Source organism: Periplaneta americana, chromosome 5, assembly GCF_040183065.1.
Source record: "Periplaneta americana isolate PAMFEO1 chromosome 5, P.americana_PAMFEO1_priV1, whole genome shotgun sequence".
NCBI classification, from domain to species: Eukaryota; Metazoa; Arthropoda; class Insecta; order Blattodea; family Blattidae; genus Periplaneta; species Periplaneta americana.
In genome coordinates, this window is record NC_091121.1 from 189192682 (window position 1) to 189206807 (window position 14126).

At 35.9% G+C, this 14126-nt stretch overlaps 1 protein-coding gene across 3 annotated transcripts in view; it reads left to right on the forward strand.

The window, feature by feature from the left end:
* Positions 1-1260: 1260 nt before the first annotated feature.
* The window catches only part of LOC138700351 (trypsin-1-like), a 151590-nt gene continuing 138724 nt past the window's right edge, over positions 1261-14126 (forward strand). The window contains exons 1-3 of one of the 3 annotated variants that reach the window (XM_069826921.1): positions 1261-1397; positions 10304-10389; positions 11217-11305. In XM_069826921.1, coding sequence (XP_069683022.1) covers positions 1346-1397; positions 10304-10389; positions 11217-11305 — 227 coding nt within the window. In that variant the 5' untranslated portion in view covers positions 1261-1345. The remainder of the gene's footprint in view (positions 1398-10303; positions 10390-11216; positions 11306-14126) is intronic. The other 2 variants (XM_069826916.1, XM_069826919.1) reach the window with 2 other exon arrangements.

Sequence of the window (14126 nt, forward strand, 5' to 3'; positions counted from 1 at the left end):
ACCATTATTCGGCCTGTCCTTCCACTAAACCTGTATGACAGAAAATTGTTACATTTTGCTTGTTTTATGTTTATTCCATAATATGTAAGCATCTAAAGTATAGGCCCACATGCTTAATGAACTCCTTGGTTCATTGTCACTATTTCTTAAATCATTTTGACACAGTCAGCAATGTAACCTATACACACTCTTTATTACTTGCATTAGATCATTTGGAATGTCACATTTTGTAAAGTATCCTATACTGCTTTCCTGTTAAGTCTGCCGAATGCTTTTCATCATCTACAAACACAATGTGGTCTAAGCCACATTTTGTAAATGTAGAAAAAGCATGCATATATATATATATATATATATATATATATATACATAAATGATATTTTAGGGGGAAAATTACATGCTTCCTAATAAGCTATATGACGGTGGATTGGTCTATTCCACTTCGTACGAAGATAGTTCACGTCAAAATCAACAGAAGGCTCAATATTTAATTTTTCGCATTGAGGAGAGTTAGACCACTGTTGCGCTGACCCCCTCAATTGAATACCCCCGGAATAAGGGTATATGTTGCATGGTTTTCCTATGTACTTATAGTCTTATTCCGAAGGTACTGTATTCACGTCTTTTATCTATTGATGATATGTACGTGAAGACATCTCCAAAACTTCCTCTTGTTCTCAGACCACTTTATTTTATAATTATTGTGATTACAATGGAATAGACTCCTAAAGCAAATTTGGTATATATTTTATTACCTGTAGAAAGTCGGCTTATTTCTGTACACTTTGTACACTCAGGTCTAATATCTTACTTCAAGAGTGGTTTTACTATTGCCATCACCATTCCGTAGGAATTTTTTTCATTTTTCAAATACACATTTTTTAAGAATTATAGAAGAAAAGTAAGTAAAATTAATCCAAATTCACAGTAAATAAGGAAAATATAGTTAAAAATTAGACATTAAGTAAGAAAGTAGTAGGTGTAAAGCCGGAATAGCCCGACATCTAACCCTTGATAGTTTATTACACGTGACGACACTGTCTTTTTCATAATCTTCATATTTGTCATCAAAGTTTTACAATAATAATATAACACAAAATTTTACGAATGCTGCAAAAAAGAACTTTGATAGCATTATTAGAGCAAACGCACTGATTCCGTTGACCTGCTTCCTGAAAATTGTTATCGCGCTACTTCAGTACGACCCACGATATATCTTGACAATTGAGAGATAAACTATGAACGGGATTACCAGAACTATAATTATGGAGTGCTTAACGTATAAAAGGCTCGTGGAGAATAGAATGAAATCAGTTAGTTAAGAGGTGAAAATAAGAACGCTACAATGATACGAAGCCTGGTACTTCTTGCCATCTTAGTGGCTGCTGGAACTCAAGGTAAGGTGACAGTAATGAGATTTATGGGAGATTTTGGGATACATTCCCTTTTCTGATTAAGTCTGATGTCTTCTCTCCGTTTACAAATTTGGGTGTAGCCGTATTGTTCCAAATAAAGGTGCAGTCACACGTCGCTACTTTTGCTGCGCAACTTTTGCCTCGTGTTCACATGTAAGACAAAAGTAGCACGCTACTTTCGTGCTGCGCAACCCGAGCGCTCCAAAAGTTGCAACTGCAGGTTGCGAGTATGTTCACACACAAGACGCTACTTTTGCAGCCGCAGTCATGCTGCAGGTTTCCATCTCCGTGTTGACTTCCCAATATACATTTTGTGGTTATGTTCGCATTATTATAAATCTCATGCGATACCTTACTTAACTATTATTTGCTTTTCTGTCCTAATTTGGCTTATTTTTTTTCTATAAAGCTATTAAAAACGCCTACATATTTAAATGATAACCAACAGCATATTCACGTAATCAATGTTGGCGACCGTCTTGTACGAAACTACGCTATGGAAAATTAAAAAATTAATTATATCGTCAGCAAATATACTCTGTGTTGTACATTTAGTAACTGTTACAAATAATTTATTTTCATCACATATAACATTAAAATATATCCAAACAATAAAAGTATCATTGGCACATTTGGGTGGCAACACTGGTCGCAACCGCAGCAAAAGTTTCAACAAAACCGATATCAAAAATGCTGCGGCTGCAACCCTGAGAACCCTGTTCACAGGTCGCTACTTCTAAGCTGCGCGCAGCATGAAAAAGTAGCGGGCAGCAGGTTCGGCAGCCGCTACTTTTCGGGTTGCACCGTTGTTCACACGTCGCAGTACAAGAGTTGCGCAGTTCTTTGTACTGCAGCGCTGCAAAAGTAGCGACGTGTGATCGTACCTTAATACATTAATTTCAGCTCAATCCGTTCTTAATAGGCAGCTTTCACATTTAAGAAATCAGCAATCATTAAGAAAGTTTTATTAACGTCTTATCGACTCAACAGATGTAAGGGTGGTAGTGGTAGTGGTAGTGGTGGTGGTAGCGGTAATGGTAGTGTTGGTAGTGGTGGTGGTGGTGGTGGTAGTAGTAGTGGTGGTGGTGGTGGCGGTGGTGGTGGTAGAGATAGTAGTGGTAGTGGTAGTGATAGTGGTGGCGGTGGTGGTGGTAGTGGTAGTGGTAGTGGTGGTGGTGGTGGTGGTAGTAGTGGTAGTGGTAGTGGTGGTGGTAGTGGTAGTGGTGGTGATGGTGGTAGTGGTAGTGATGGTGGTAGTGGTAGTGGTAGTAGTGGTAGTGGTAGTGGTAGTGGTGGTGGTGGTGATAGTGGTAGTGGTAGTGGTGGTGGTGGTAGTAGTGGTAGTGGTAGTGGTGGTGGTAGTGGTAGTGGTGGTGATGTTGGTAGTGGTAGTGATGGTGGTAGTGGTAGTGGTAGTAGTGGTAGTGGTAGTGGTGGTGGTGGTGATAGTGGTAGTGGTAGTGGTGGTGGTGGTAGTAGTGGTAGTGGTGGTGATGGTGGTAGTGGTGGTGATGGTGGTAGTGGTAGTGATGGTGGTAGTGGTAGTGGTAGTGGTAGTGGTGGTGGTGGTGGTGATAGTGGTAGTGGTAGTGGTGGTGGTGGTAGTAGTGGTAGTGGTGGTGATGGTGGTAGTGGTAGTGATGGTGGTAGTGGTAGTGGTAGTAGTGGTAGTGGTAGTGGTGGTGGTAGTGGTAGTAGTGGTAGTGGTGGTAGTGGTAGTGGTGGTGGTAGTGGTAGTGGTGGTGGTAGTGGTAGTGGTGGTGGTAGTGGTAGTGGTAGTGGTGGTGGTAGTGGTGGTAGTGGTAGTGGTGGTGGTAGTGGTGGTAGTGGTAGTGGTGGTGGTAGTGGTGGTAGTGGTAGTGGTGGTGGTAGTGGTAGTGGTGGTGATGGTGGTAGTGGTAGTGATGGTGGTAGTGGTAGTGGTAGTAGTGGTAGTGGTAGTGGTGGTGGTAGTGGTAGTGGTGGTGGTAGTGGTGGTAGTGGTAGTGGTGGTGGTGGTAGTGGTAGTGGTGGTAGTGGTAGTGGTGGTGGTAGTGGTAGTGGTGGTGATGGTGGTAGTGGTAGTGATGGTGGTAGTGGTAGTGGTAGTAGTGGTGGTGGTAGTGGTAGTGTTGGTGGTGGTAGTGGTGGTGTTGGTAGTGGTAGTGGTAGTGGTGGTAGTGGTAGTGATGGTGGTAATGGTAGTGGTAGTAGTGGTAGTGTTGGTGGTGGTAGTGGTGGTGTTGGTAGTGGTAGTGGTAGTGGTGGTAGTGGTAGTGGTGGTGGTGGTAGTGGTAGTGGTAGTGGTGGTGGTAGTGGTGGTAGTGGTAGTGGTGGTAGTGGTGGTGGTAGTGGTAGTGGTGGTGGTAGTGGTGGTAGTGGTAGTGGTGGTAGTGGTAGTGGTGGTGGTGGTAGTGGTAGTGGTGGTGGTAGTGGTGGTGGTAGTGGTGGTGGTGGTAGTGGTAGTGTTGGTGGTGGTGGTGGTGTTGGTAGTGGTATTGGTAGTGGTGGTAGTGGTAGTGGTGGTGTTGGTAGTGGTAGTGGTAGTGGTGGTGGTGGTGGTGGTAGTGGTGGTAGTGGTAGTGGTGGTAGTGGTAGTGGTGGTAGTGGTAGTGGTGGTAGTGGTAGTATAGTAGTAGTAGTAGTAGTAGTAGTAGCAGTAGTAGTAGTAGTAGTAGTAGTAGTAGTAGTACTGATAGCGGTAACAGAATATTGAAGTAGCGTGAGTAGTTTTAATTAATTTGGCTTCTAATTGAAGATTAGAGCAGAGTATGGACAGCTCTTATCGGAACATTTGATGTTGGTGGTGGTAAACCCGGCTCAGAAATGGAATTAGTTCTCAATAAATAATTAATCCAACTATAGGCTATCGCTACTGTTGACAAAGCTATCACCTGATTTTAGTAATCATCTGTTTGAACGTGTTAAACTTTCAGATAAAACTTTATCTGTTAACCATGGTACTCCTTTGTGCCTTATTCAGTAACCTAATGAAAATTCACTTTTTATTTTCAAAATACAAACAAAACTTCAGTGTTCATCAATGAAATAAAATACGCCATTAGTCAAGTACTAACAATCTTATTCCATTCATATCAATAGTATTTCGTCTTGGATCATAATATGTTGTGAAAGACATATTTGTACATCCGAAATACTTAATAAATAAGAATTTAGGGTACATCATTAATTGAAAGTTTGTGTGCAATGTACACCTGGTGTACTAATTATAGGCCCAATTAACTATCGCTACCTTAACTTTTCTCACATATCTAAGTAGCCTAAAAGTTAAAAGACATAATTTGCAATAATAATATCACAAGATATAAAAGGACAAGACCCAGTCAGAAGTAAGATAATACACAATAACCAATGCCTCGAACAAGTGCAAAATTTCAATTATCTGGGTTGTGAAATATCTTATCAAAATGAAAAAGATGTGAACAAGAAAATTACCAAATTTACACAAATTCTAGGAATAATAAACAATACATCAAAAGCTAAATTAGTACAAAAATCTACAAGAATAAAAATATATGATACACTAGCATTACCCTCCCTTTTATACGGAAGCGAGATTTGGACATTAAAGAAAAAAGACGTGAACAGAATCAAAGCAACGGAAATGAAATTTTTCAGGAGGACAGCAGGATATACTCTTTTAGACCGAAAAAGGAATGAAAAATTTTAGTACAATTAGAAGTAGAGTCAGTAGAAGAAAAAATCAGCAGATACAAATTCAATTGGCTAGATTATGTAAGAAGAATGGAAAATTCAAGAATCCCAAAAATTATGAGGCAATATAAACCTAGAGGACATCGTCGACCAGGAAGACCTTTAAGAAGACTGCTAGATGGGGCCGAAACAGGTCTACAGAGGCCTAATTCGTGAAGGATGATGATGATGATGATGATGATGACATAAAATACCAATGTTCAGCATTGATATAAAATACTCCATTAACCAAATGCTGAACGTTTAATTCTTCTTCATGTTCACTGCATTTTGTGTTGGATCACAGTGTGTTGTAGAGACCCAGAAACAAAATTCAGGTAGCCAGATTTTGTTTCTGGCTCCATACAGTACACACACCAGAGAAATATTAATAAACAAGAAGTTAGGTTAACCCATTATTTGAAAATCTGTATTCAGTGTCTATCAACTGTATTAATTAGACCAGCGTTTCTCAAACTTTTTTGAAGTGGGGACCACTTTTTTAAGTCAGAACATTTCCGCGAACCACCTTACTCTAGTTTCCTTCGAAAGCAAATTTATCACTTTTGTAGCATATTTTAATACCGGTATACTTATGTTTTAAAATAGAATTAATTAATTACAATACCTTTCTAATTATATTTTTGTAACCAATCACAAGTAACTTACAACGAATTCTGTGGATTGTTGATTCATCGCTTGCCTGTTAGCAGTTAGTTGTTTGAAATCCTTCTTATGTGGTACACGCCACTAGTTGTCCATGTCTCTGTTAAATAGTGCCCATTATCTATATATATATATATAATTTGAACTGGTAATGGAAATTACGGGAAAACGGCTGAACGGATTTTAATGAGTGACCCCTCATTTTCATGCCTGGCATTCAACGTTTTTCGAAAAAAATAGTAGTTTTCAGTGAAATTTCAATTTTTTTTACATAATTTTCCTATTTTCCAAAATCCATCTGTTGTCAGTTTTGAGAACTAATTTTATTGAATCACAGTCGACTTGATTGAATTTCAGAACAAAACACACACTAAAATAAACAATAGGCTATCACACGAAGGCCATGACCTGCAGGATTGCCGACATATTTAGAGCTCAATTCAATTTGTTATTAAAAACTGATTCTGCAGTGTATAATTTTGTGAGTACAGCTGTGTATTGGATATTCAAATCTACGAAACTTGAGGTGGTTTGATGACATTATTACCATTTTAGAAATTACATATTATTATGGTTAATGTCATGATGCGTCTATTTTTCATTAATTATACATAATTATTAATGCTATATTGATGACATGAAAATGAAACATTTTGAGGTTATGTAAGTAAATATAGAGAATATCTTGATTTAGATCTTCATTTCTATAATTTACTGAGTGGCGGCTATATATAAGTACAAAACTTACGTAAGATAATAATATTGTTTTTAAAAACCAAATATTTCTATAGTTCTTAATCAAGTGAGGTTGGGTCTTTTTCATATACTTAATGGCGGTGTAATGTAGATATTGATATGTGTCATTGTCTTCAGTATTGGCTCTAGAGAGCGCAAAAAAAGCAGTTCCTAAGGAAAGACCAAAAGGTATTACTTACTAATAAAATAAGAGGCCTAGAAAATTTTGTAGTCTCCAGATCATTTCAGCATGATCTCTTAGTAGGATAAAATGATTTTACGCTCTACATTTCAAGTTCTACATGCAGCAAAATGCTATTGTTCGAAAACTTAGCAAACCTGATATTTTTTTTTAACTTTCGCGTACAATTCACAATGACCTGAAACAGCTATTGCTATCGTCCTGACATTGATACTTGCGTTTCCGCATTGAAACTCAAAAAGTGAAGGTGGATAGGTTCAAAAAAAGTATGTGGCCTAGAAACCCATTCAGAGGGAGTATGTTTCATTATTATGGAAGAAAATAACTATCAAAATGTCAAGTATTCTTCATTGAAAATAAATCTGAAAAATTTTTATTTGAACGTCTAACGAACTTAGTTTGCAGCAGCATTTGCTGCACAAGCCACTAGTAAATAATAGAAAACTGGCTTCGACCCGGATCTTTGAAAAGAAAGGAACATGATGATACGCTTCATTTAGGCAGTGCTAATAGTTCAGAAGCTGTGTGTGAAGAAATATGTTAATTATAGTGCCATTAAAGAAATATCTAATGGTAGCTATTCAAAGAAAATATACTTTCGTAAATATGACAAGAATTATTTAGAACTTGGATTTACTTGGTGTGGCAATGAGAGTGAACCAAAACCTCGGTTCGTTGTTTGTTACGAAGTGCTTTCAAACGAGTGTATGAAACCCGCAAAACTGAAACGGCACTTAGAGACGAAACACGCAAGTGTAAAAAGTAAACCTGTCGGATTTTCAAATAGGCGGAGTCTAAAATTTCTTATATCGCCATCTGGAAAAGCAAATTAAAAAATTAATGCAGAAACGTAACCGATTTTCAACAAGTAAAGATAGAATTTGGCACGTTCTATTATTGGCGTACGACGTACTTTACGTCCCCACTTCAATGTTGGCAAAACTATTAAATTATAAATACATGAAAAGTTTCGGTACGTCAGTCCTCTGTTATGAATTCTGGTAGTCCCTGGCTGGGTTAGAGGCTCGGCGCCAGATATGCAGGGAAACGCCACGTTCACAGTGCTTTAAATCCCTCTTTTGTTGCTGAGAGTAGAGTGGGAAGTGGGTAGACGAGTAGGGTAAGAAATTTCATAAAATATTAGTACTGGAAGAAAAAGCGAAAGGCGATTGCCATATGTCATTTCCAAACTCTGAGATTTTCACCTATAGTTTGATGCGCAATTCGTTTGAATTTTATTTTTTCTGCTGGTTTTTTAAGGACCACAAGGGCAGAACTCGAGGACCATAGGTGATCTGCGGACCATAGTTTGAGAAACGCTGAATTAGACATAACTTAAATTAAAATTCTGCCAACATAGGCATCAACAAATGACTCGCACTTTACTGTCAATTAGAGAATATTTCAGAATTACATACGTCAGTATTGATTATTGTGATTATGTTGCCAATCCTTTGCCTCATGGCATTCAAATTGTTAAAAAAATCAGTAATAAATGTCGTCAGTTAATATTCAATTATTCTGACCCTACCATATTCGTTTCAAATATTAGCCTACACAGAATCATCTGTCAGAGATTCCAGATACTAAACCCAGCTTCATACCATACACACTCAGAATTCGTTACAGTGAATTTTGTTATCTGTTCCTAATGTATATCTTTGTAGTTTGACCAGATTTGACGAACTTTAGCCTCTGATCCCAAATATTTTCTTTACGTCTCATTACAATTGCCCTATTTTATGTCTCTTTTTATTAATTTCTGTCTTTTGGTTCAACAATAACCAAATCACATTTAAATACTACAGAGAAAGAACGAGCGTTCTCCGCTTTTTTTAAAAAATGAGTTATACGTAGAGTAGTGTAGGATTCCATGTAGTTTAATCCTACGATTAAAACGCTGTAATAATGTGAACAGTCCTGTGGCCAGTTTGTCCAAGTAATGTTTAATTTCGCTTAACGAATGTTAAATTAACAGTATGTTCATTTTTAACGATTTGTTAATCTATTTTCCATTTGTTCAACATAATTTTGTTTAAGATAACCAACACTTAACTATAACGTCTGTTAGCACTATTTTAACTACTCAACAGCAGTTGGTATTGATTCTGCACATGTAAGACAATTTTGATAGGCTAAAATTAATCTCTAAATTCTATATTATAAAGTGAGTCATGAAACTTGCATAAAATGACAACCTGTTATAGTAGGCCACGCTCCATAAGCAAACAGTTGACACAGCGAATAGGGATTATAAAGAATGGACGCTGAGCGAATTTTCCTGTGTTTTGTTTCTCTGTGCGCCAGCGTATAGTTCCACTTTCAAGCGCTAGAGGTTAGTGTAATCGAGCACACGCTAAGATAATAATTGAGAATAGAGTTGAGACACAGGATCCAAACATCGCCTACCTTATTGCATAATCCAGTAACGCTTTGCTGAACATCTTACATCATGCTTCAAATAAATTCAAGTTAACAGCTTTTCCTTATTTCTCAGTGACAAACTAGTTGTAATAATAATATTTTATATTTCAGATATCATAAATTATATTATAAAATAATATAATACATTATAAAATTAAGTATCGAATTCGTTTAATATTTGTATATAATATAATATAGGTATATGGTTTTACTTCTCGTAAGAATTTTGTTTTTCCATTTTCAGCGCTATTAAATCATTACATATTTTAATTGTTGTAGGGGTCAACGTCTCAACTCTCATTACAAAGGAACTCTAGAGTCTAGACATTACAGTTAATGACGGATTTATTATTTTATGGATCCAATTTATTTTATTTGAGTACATAATGTACCTAGATGTATTAATTATATGTGTTATATTTCCGCTGTGTGGACTGCTAGCTGGTGTGATGTCAGCGCAAACTTTAGGGAGAAAGCAGAATCTCACGCTTTAGCTGGCTTGAAGGTCATTGAAATCAGTCCGGCTACATCAAAGGTACCGACGCGAAGTGTCCATTCTTTATAATCCCTATTCGCTGGTTGACAAATGAAAGTTGTAGGTGACGTGCTGAATAATAATTACAAAGTAAGGTTATATTTTCTCATTGCTATTATGGATACGAAATACGAAAGAAATAAAATAACACTGATGTATTTAAACAGTCCAAAGTATTTTTTAAATGTTATATTACCAGTCATATGCTAAACATTCCCTACAGAGAGACACAAAATATTAATTTCGCAACTTCTATTCGAACAGTTGTGGAGACATCGGCCATATTTAACTAACTGTTAAACGAGTTAACTGTCCGAAATCCTACATTTAAAATTAACAAACTGTTAACAATCTGTTAAACCAAACTGGTGTTGAAAACATACAATTTTATTAATTAACAAACTGTTTAGAGTTTAACAGTCGTTAATTTTTCTAAAAATACTTCGAAAAACCGGCCATAAGTCCTACAACAGATTTTAGATTTGGACATACAACGAAAGAATATGCTGAAGACAGACTTCAGATTGCTCTGCTGAACAATTTGCTAAACAGAACAAAACTCATTCATTCTCTGTATCTTTCATTTCACTTTTTAAAGAAAAGTGACTCATAACACAATATTTCTTTACACAGGGAAAATCATTAAGAGAATCCCTATCGTCAGAGACAACCGCATCATCAACGGCGTGGATGCTAATCCAGGAGAATTCCCGAGCCAGGTAAATTGTGGTTCACATACAAGACATGAAGTTATAGCTTAAGAAATATTTTCGTTATGAACATGTAAACGTTTACTAATCACTCAAATATGAGGCGTTCCATAACAGAAGGGCGAACCTGCCGAATGTACCATTAGAGATAATTTCGATGTTCGAAGTATTTTACCTGTAAACGAGATAAGGGCGAAGCCGCAAGGACTCGTCTGTAAATAATGATAATTACTTTGTACACTGAAAATTGCAATTAAATGTCCAATTTAATATTCCATCTTAATAGTGATCATAGATAACATTATAAATTCATCAATATTATGGGAATAATTTGAAAACAGTATATTATAAAAAGCAAAGGGCATAGAATGAATTCAATACTGGGAGACATTAGTAATGATAATAATAATAATAATAATAATAATAATAATAACAATAACAATAATAACAATAATAATAACTTATTTACATTCTTTCGACATAGTTATAGACGGTAATAGGTGGAGACAAAAAAAACCTACAAACACTTCTAAATGAAAAAAGTTGAAAAATCAGGGCCGAAATGTATTTTATATATATATATATATATATATATATATATATATTGCAATATTAACATTTAAATAATTTTAATAAATTATATAATTTACTTCTATAGTCATTTTCACATTAATAAATATATCTATATATTTTAAAAAGTGCAATTTAAATATTCAAAACTCTGTAAATAGGAGAAAAATAATGAAAATTGGTTTTTTACTTTTATTTAAATTGTACTTAGAAGTCCTACTTTTCTTTTATTAAATTTCACGTACATTTTCATTTTAATGTTACAGCTCTCCCTTCAGAGACCAACAAGTCACAGCTGTGGAGCCTCCATTTTGAACGAGAATTGGGCCCTCACAGCAGCACATTGTGTGTATGGGTATGTTACAAATCAGCAAATCATACACGTACTGTAATTAAATTTATTTATTATCTTATGATTTGTTTATGTACGGAGGAATTCAGCATTCACTGTCACACCATAGCTGACAATAGTTGAACCGATTATTTTTCAATGGTCATATTATATTCACTTTTTTTCAGTTTTGCAGGAGAAGCAAAGAAGCTATTTATTTTGATAATGGTAATCAGTAGGCTTCGAGACTTTGGACCCGATACAATAAGTTTACTGTGCATGTACTATAGGTTGTTGACTCGCTGCAGGTACTGAAAGGTAGAGATGTGTTGAGGTAACAACGTTGCTATTTAGAATAGAGTACGGCAGTATGGGGGAATATACATTACACAATGACATGTCAAAATAATGTGAAACGCATTTATTTTCCCGTCTTTTATAAGCATTTGTGTTTAATTATACACAGTGTTAATGGTGGAAATAAGCATGTAGCAATTTTAATTTCTTCATTTATCCTATTGGTCGTCTTTAGGAAGTGCAGTTACAGTACCGAATTGCAATGTACTACAAGATACATTTTCAGGTGGTCTCAAACGTAAATCTTTTTCAGTTGTCTACCAAACACAGTTTGTACTGTGAAAACGTGCGCTCTACGTCGCATGATTATATAGGAGCAAAACGAAAAAAATCTAACATCATTGCAGTTTCTAAGAGACAGTCCTTTATTCTCGGGTGACTCTATGTCCACTAATTTGCTGTTTATGTTACACAATGTTCCATATCCGTTATTTTTACATAAAATTGATTTCCACTTCTGTTTCTCACGTTCAGTAACCGGTGTACTTGGTGTCTCATTAATTCTCTGTGTCATTTCCTCAACTAATTTGAGGGCTTCCGGCATTTCTTGCTCTGACTTTTCTAACCGTGTAATAGTTTCAAGCACAGTTTGAAAATACATTTGTATGAAAACCAAATTATTCGTCAGAGCCTTCAAATCCAGAGTGTTTTCCTTTGCGTATTTGTTGGCATTCATTCTACAGCACCCCCACCCACTGTACGCTTTACCACTATACTCAATACGCCGTTATGCGGATTTCCCACTGAACTGCTCTATTGGATCCGAAGTTTCGAACCTAGTAATCAGATATTTTTTATTCGACGACACAGGTGTAAAGTTACATTTCCATGCATAAACTAGTGATAACGTCACTGAAACTTAACTGTAAAAAAATATTTATGATGGACTTGTGCCCTTTTAATAATAAAAAGTAAGTAAATAGTACATTCTGCAACGAGCCTATAATGGTAGTAATTAAGACGCGAGTACGTTTATGAAACGAGCGCAAGCGAGTTTCATAATTTTCGTATGAGCGTCTTAATTATCATTATAGGCAAGTTTCATACGACTTTTTATGCTCGGCCATATTTCTAACTTGAAATTATTCATAAGTATTCATGTTATTCTTATCTGACTGAGGAGCGGAACTGACCTCGTGCAATATCTCGTAAATTGTGAGATATGCGCAGACGAGAAAGTATTGATTTTTTCCGAGAAAGAAATGTCGACATTGACCTTAATATAATCTAGAGAGTAAAATAAACATTAATCTTGATATAACTTTTAAATTGAATTAGATATTGAAAAAAGAGATGACAAATTGAATTACTTGAATATTACTTACAATTAACGCTAATTATTATAGTAACAGAACTCACTTTATTTAAAAAATAGGTGATTTATTGATTTATTGTTGTCTTCCGATTGCATATCTGAGAATAATCGATACTTGCGCTTTCATATTGCTTCAATGGTATTTTCTGATTGGTGGAACACCTGAACTTTAAAGAATAGGTGTACTTTAATGAGGTCCATTAAGGGGCTGCTACCAGGTATATAATTACTACATTTCGTCATGGTCGAGCATAAACAATTAAATGAATTTTTATGTTCTTAAATGTGTTTTAACCATTACTGACTAACAAATACTTAAGAATTTAACTGTTACGAACATTATTTTGCTAAGGCAATATCTCTTATTTCTGAAATAAAGCAATTTAAAAGCATAAAAGCTTTTGCGTTTCTTCATTAAACACTTCCTCTGAAGTTTTCAGTCATCTTCATTGCTTTTTTCTTCTATCGGCCACTGGAGAATTTCTTCTTAAAATTGAAGATATTCAGAAAGTACATACTGCATAACTTTGCTGACATCTTCAACTTTCTCTTTATTTATTGAAACTTTTCCATAATATGCTTCACTTTCAAGTAGTTTCAAGTCTTTAGGATACATCGCATTAGTTCCATGCAGTAACTTGAATGTGTGTGTGTCATTACTTCATTAATATGTATTCATGTGCAACCACTGTACTCGGGGCTTTCTTTTCACGACTTTAGGTAAATAGAATTCCCAACTTAACACTCAGGTTTATAATAATTCATTGTATATGTCAGTAGGAAGATCGAGACCAAACTACTAAAACCTGATCCCTGAAACATACACCTTGACCTTGTAATTTTTCTGTCATGTACGTATGTGATTTCCTTACGATTCCTGTTTCGTGTCATACTTGCTTTCAAGGAATGTACGAGGTGCGGCAGAGGATTCGGACGATTTTCAAATGCAAATAGCTTAGAACAAATCTATTACTGCCAAAAAAGCTGGCAATGTATCTCATTTGGTTGACATACATTTAGACTGTCTTGAAAATTATGTCCGTCTCTCTCTATGCACTCTTTAAGTATTTCCATCAATGTTGGCGATTTCCTGGGCAATGACAATCTTTAAGTCATCAGTTGTTTGGGGCCTGTTTACGTACACTTTGGACTTCAGGTAACCCCACAGAAAGT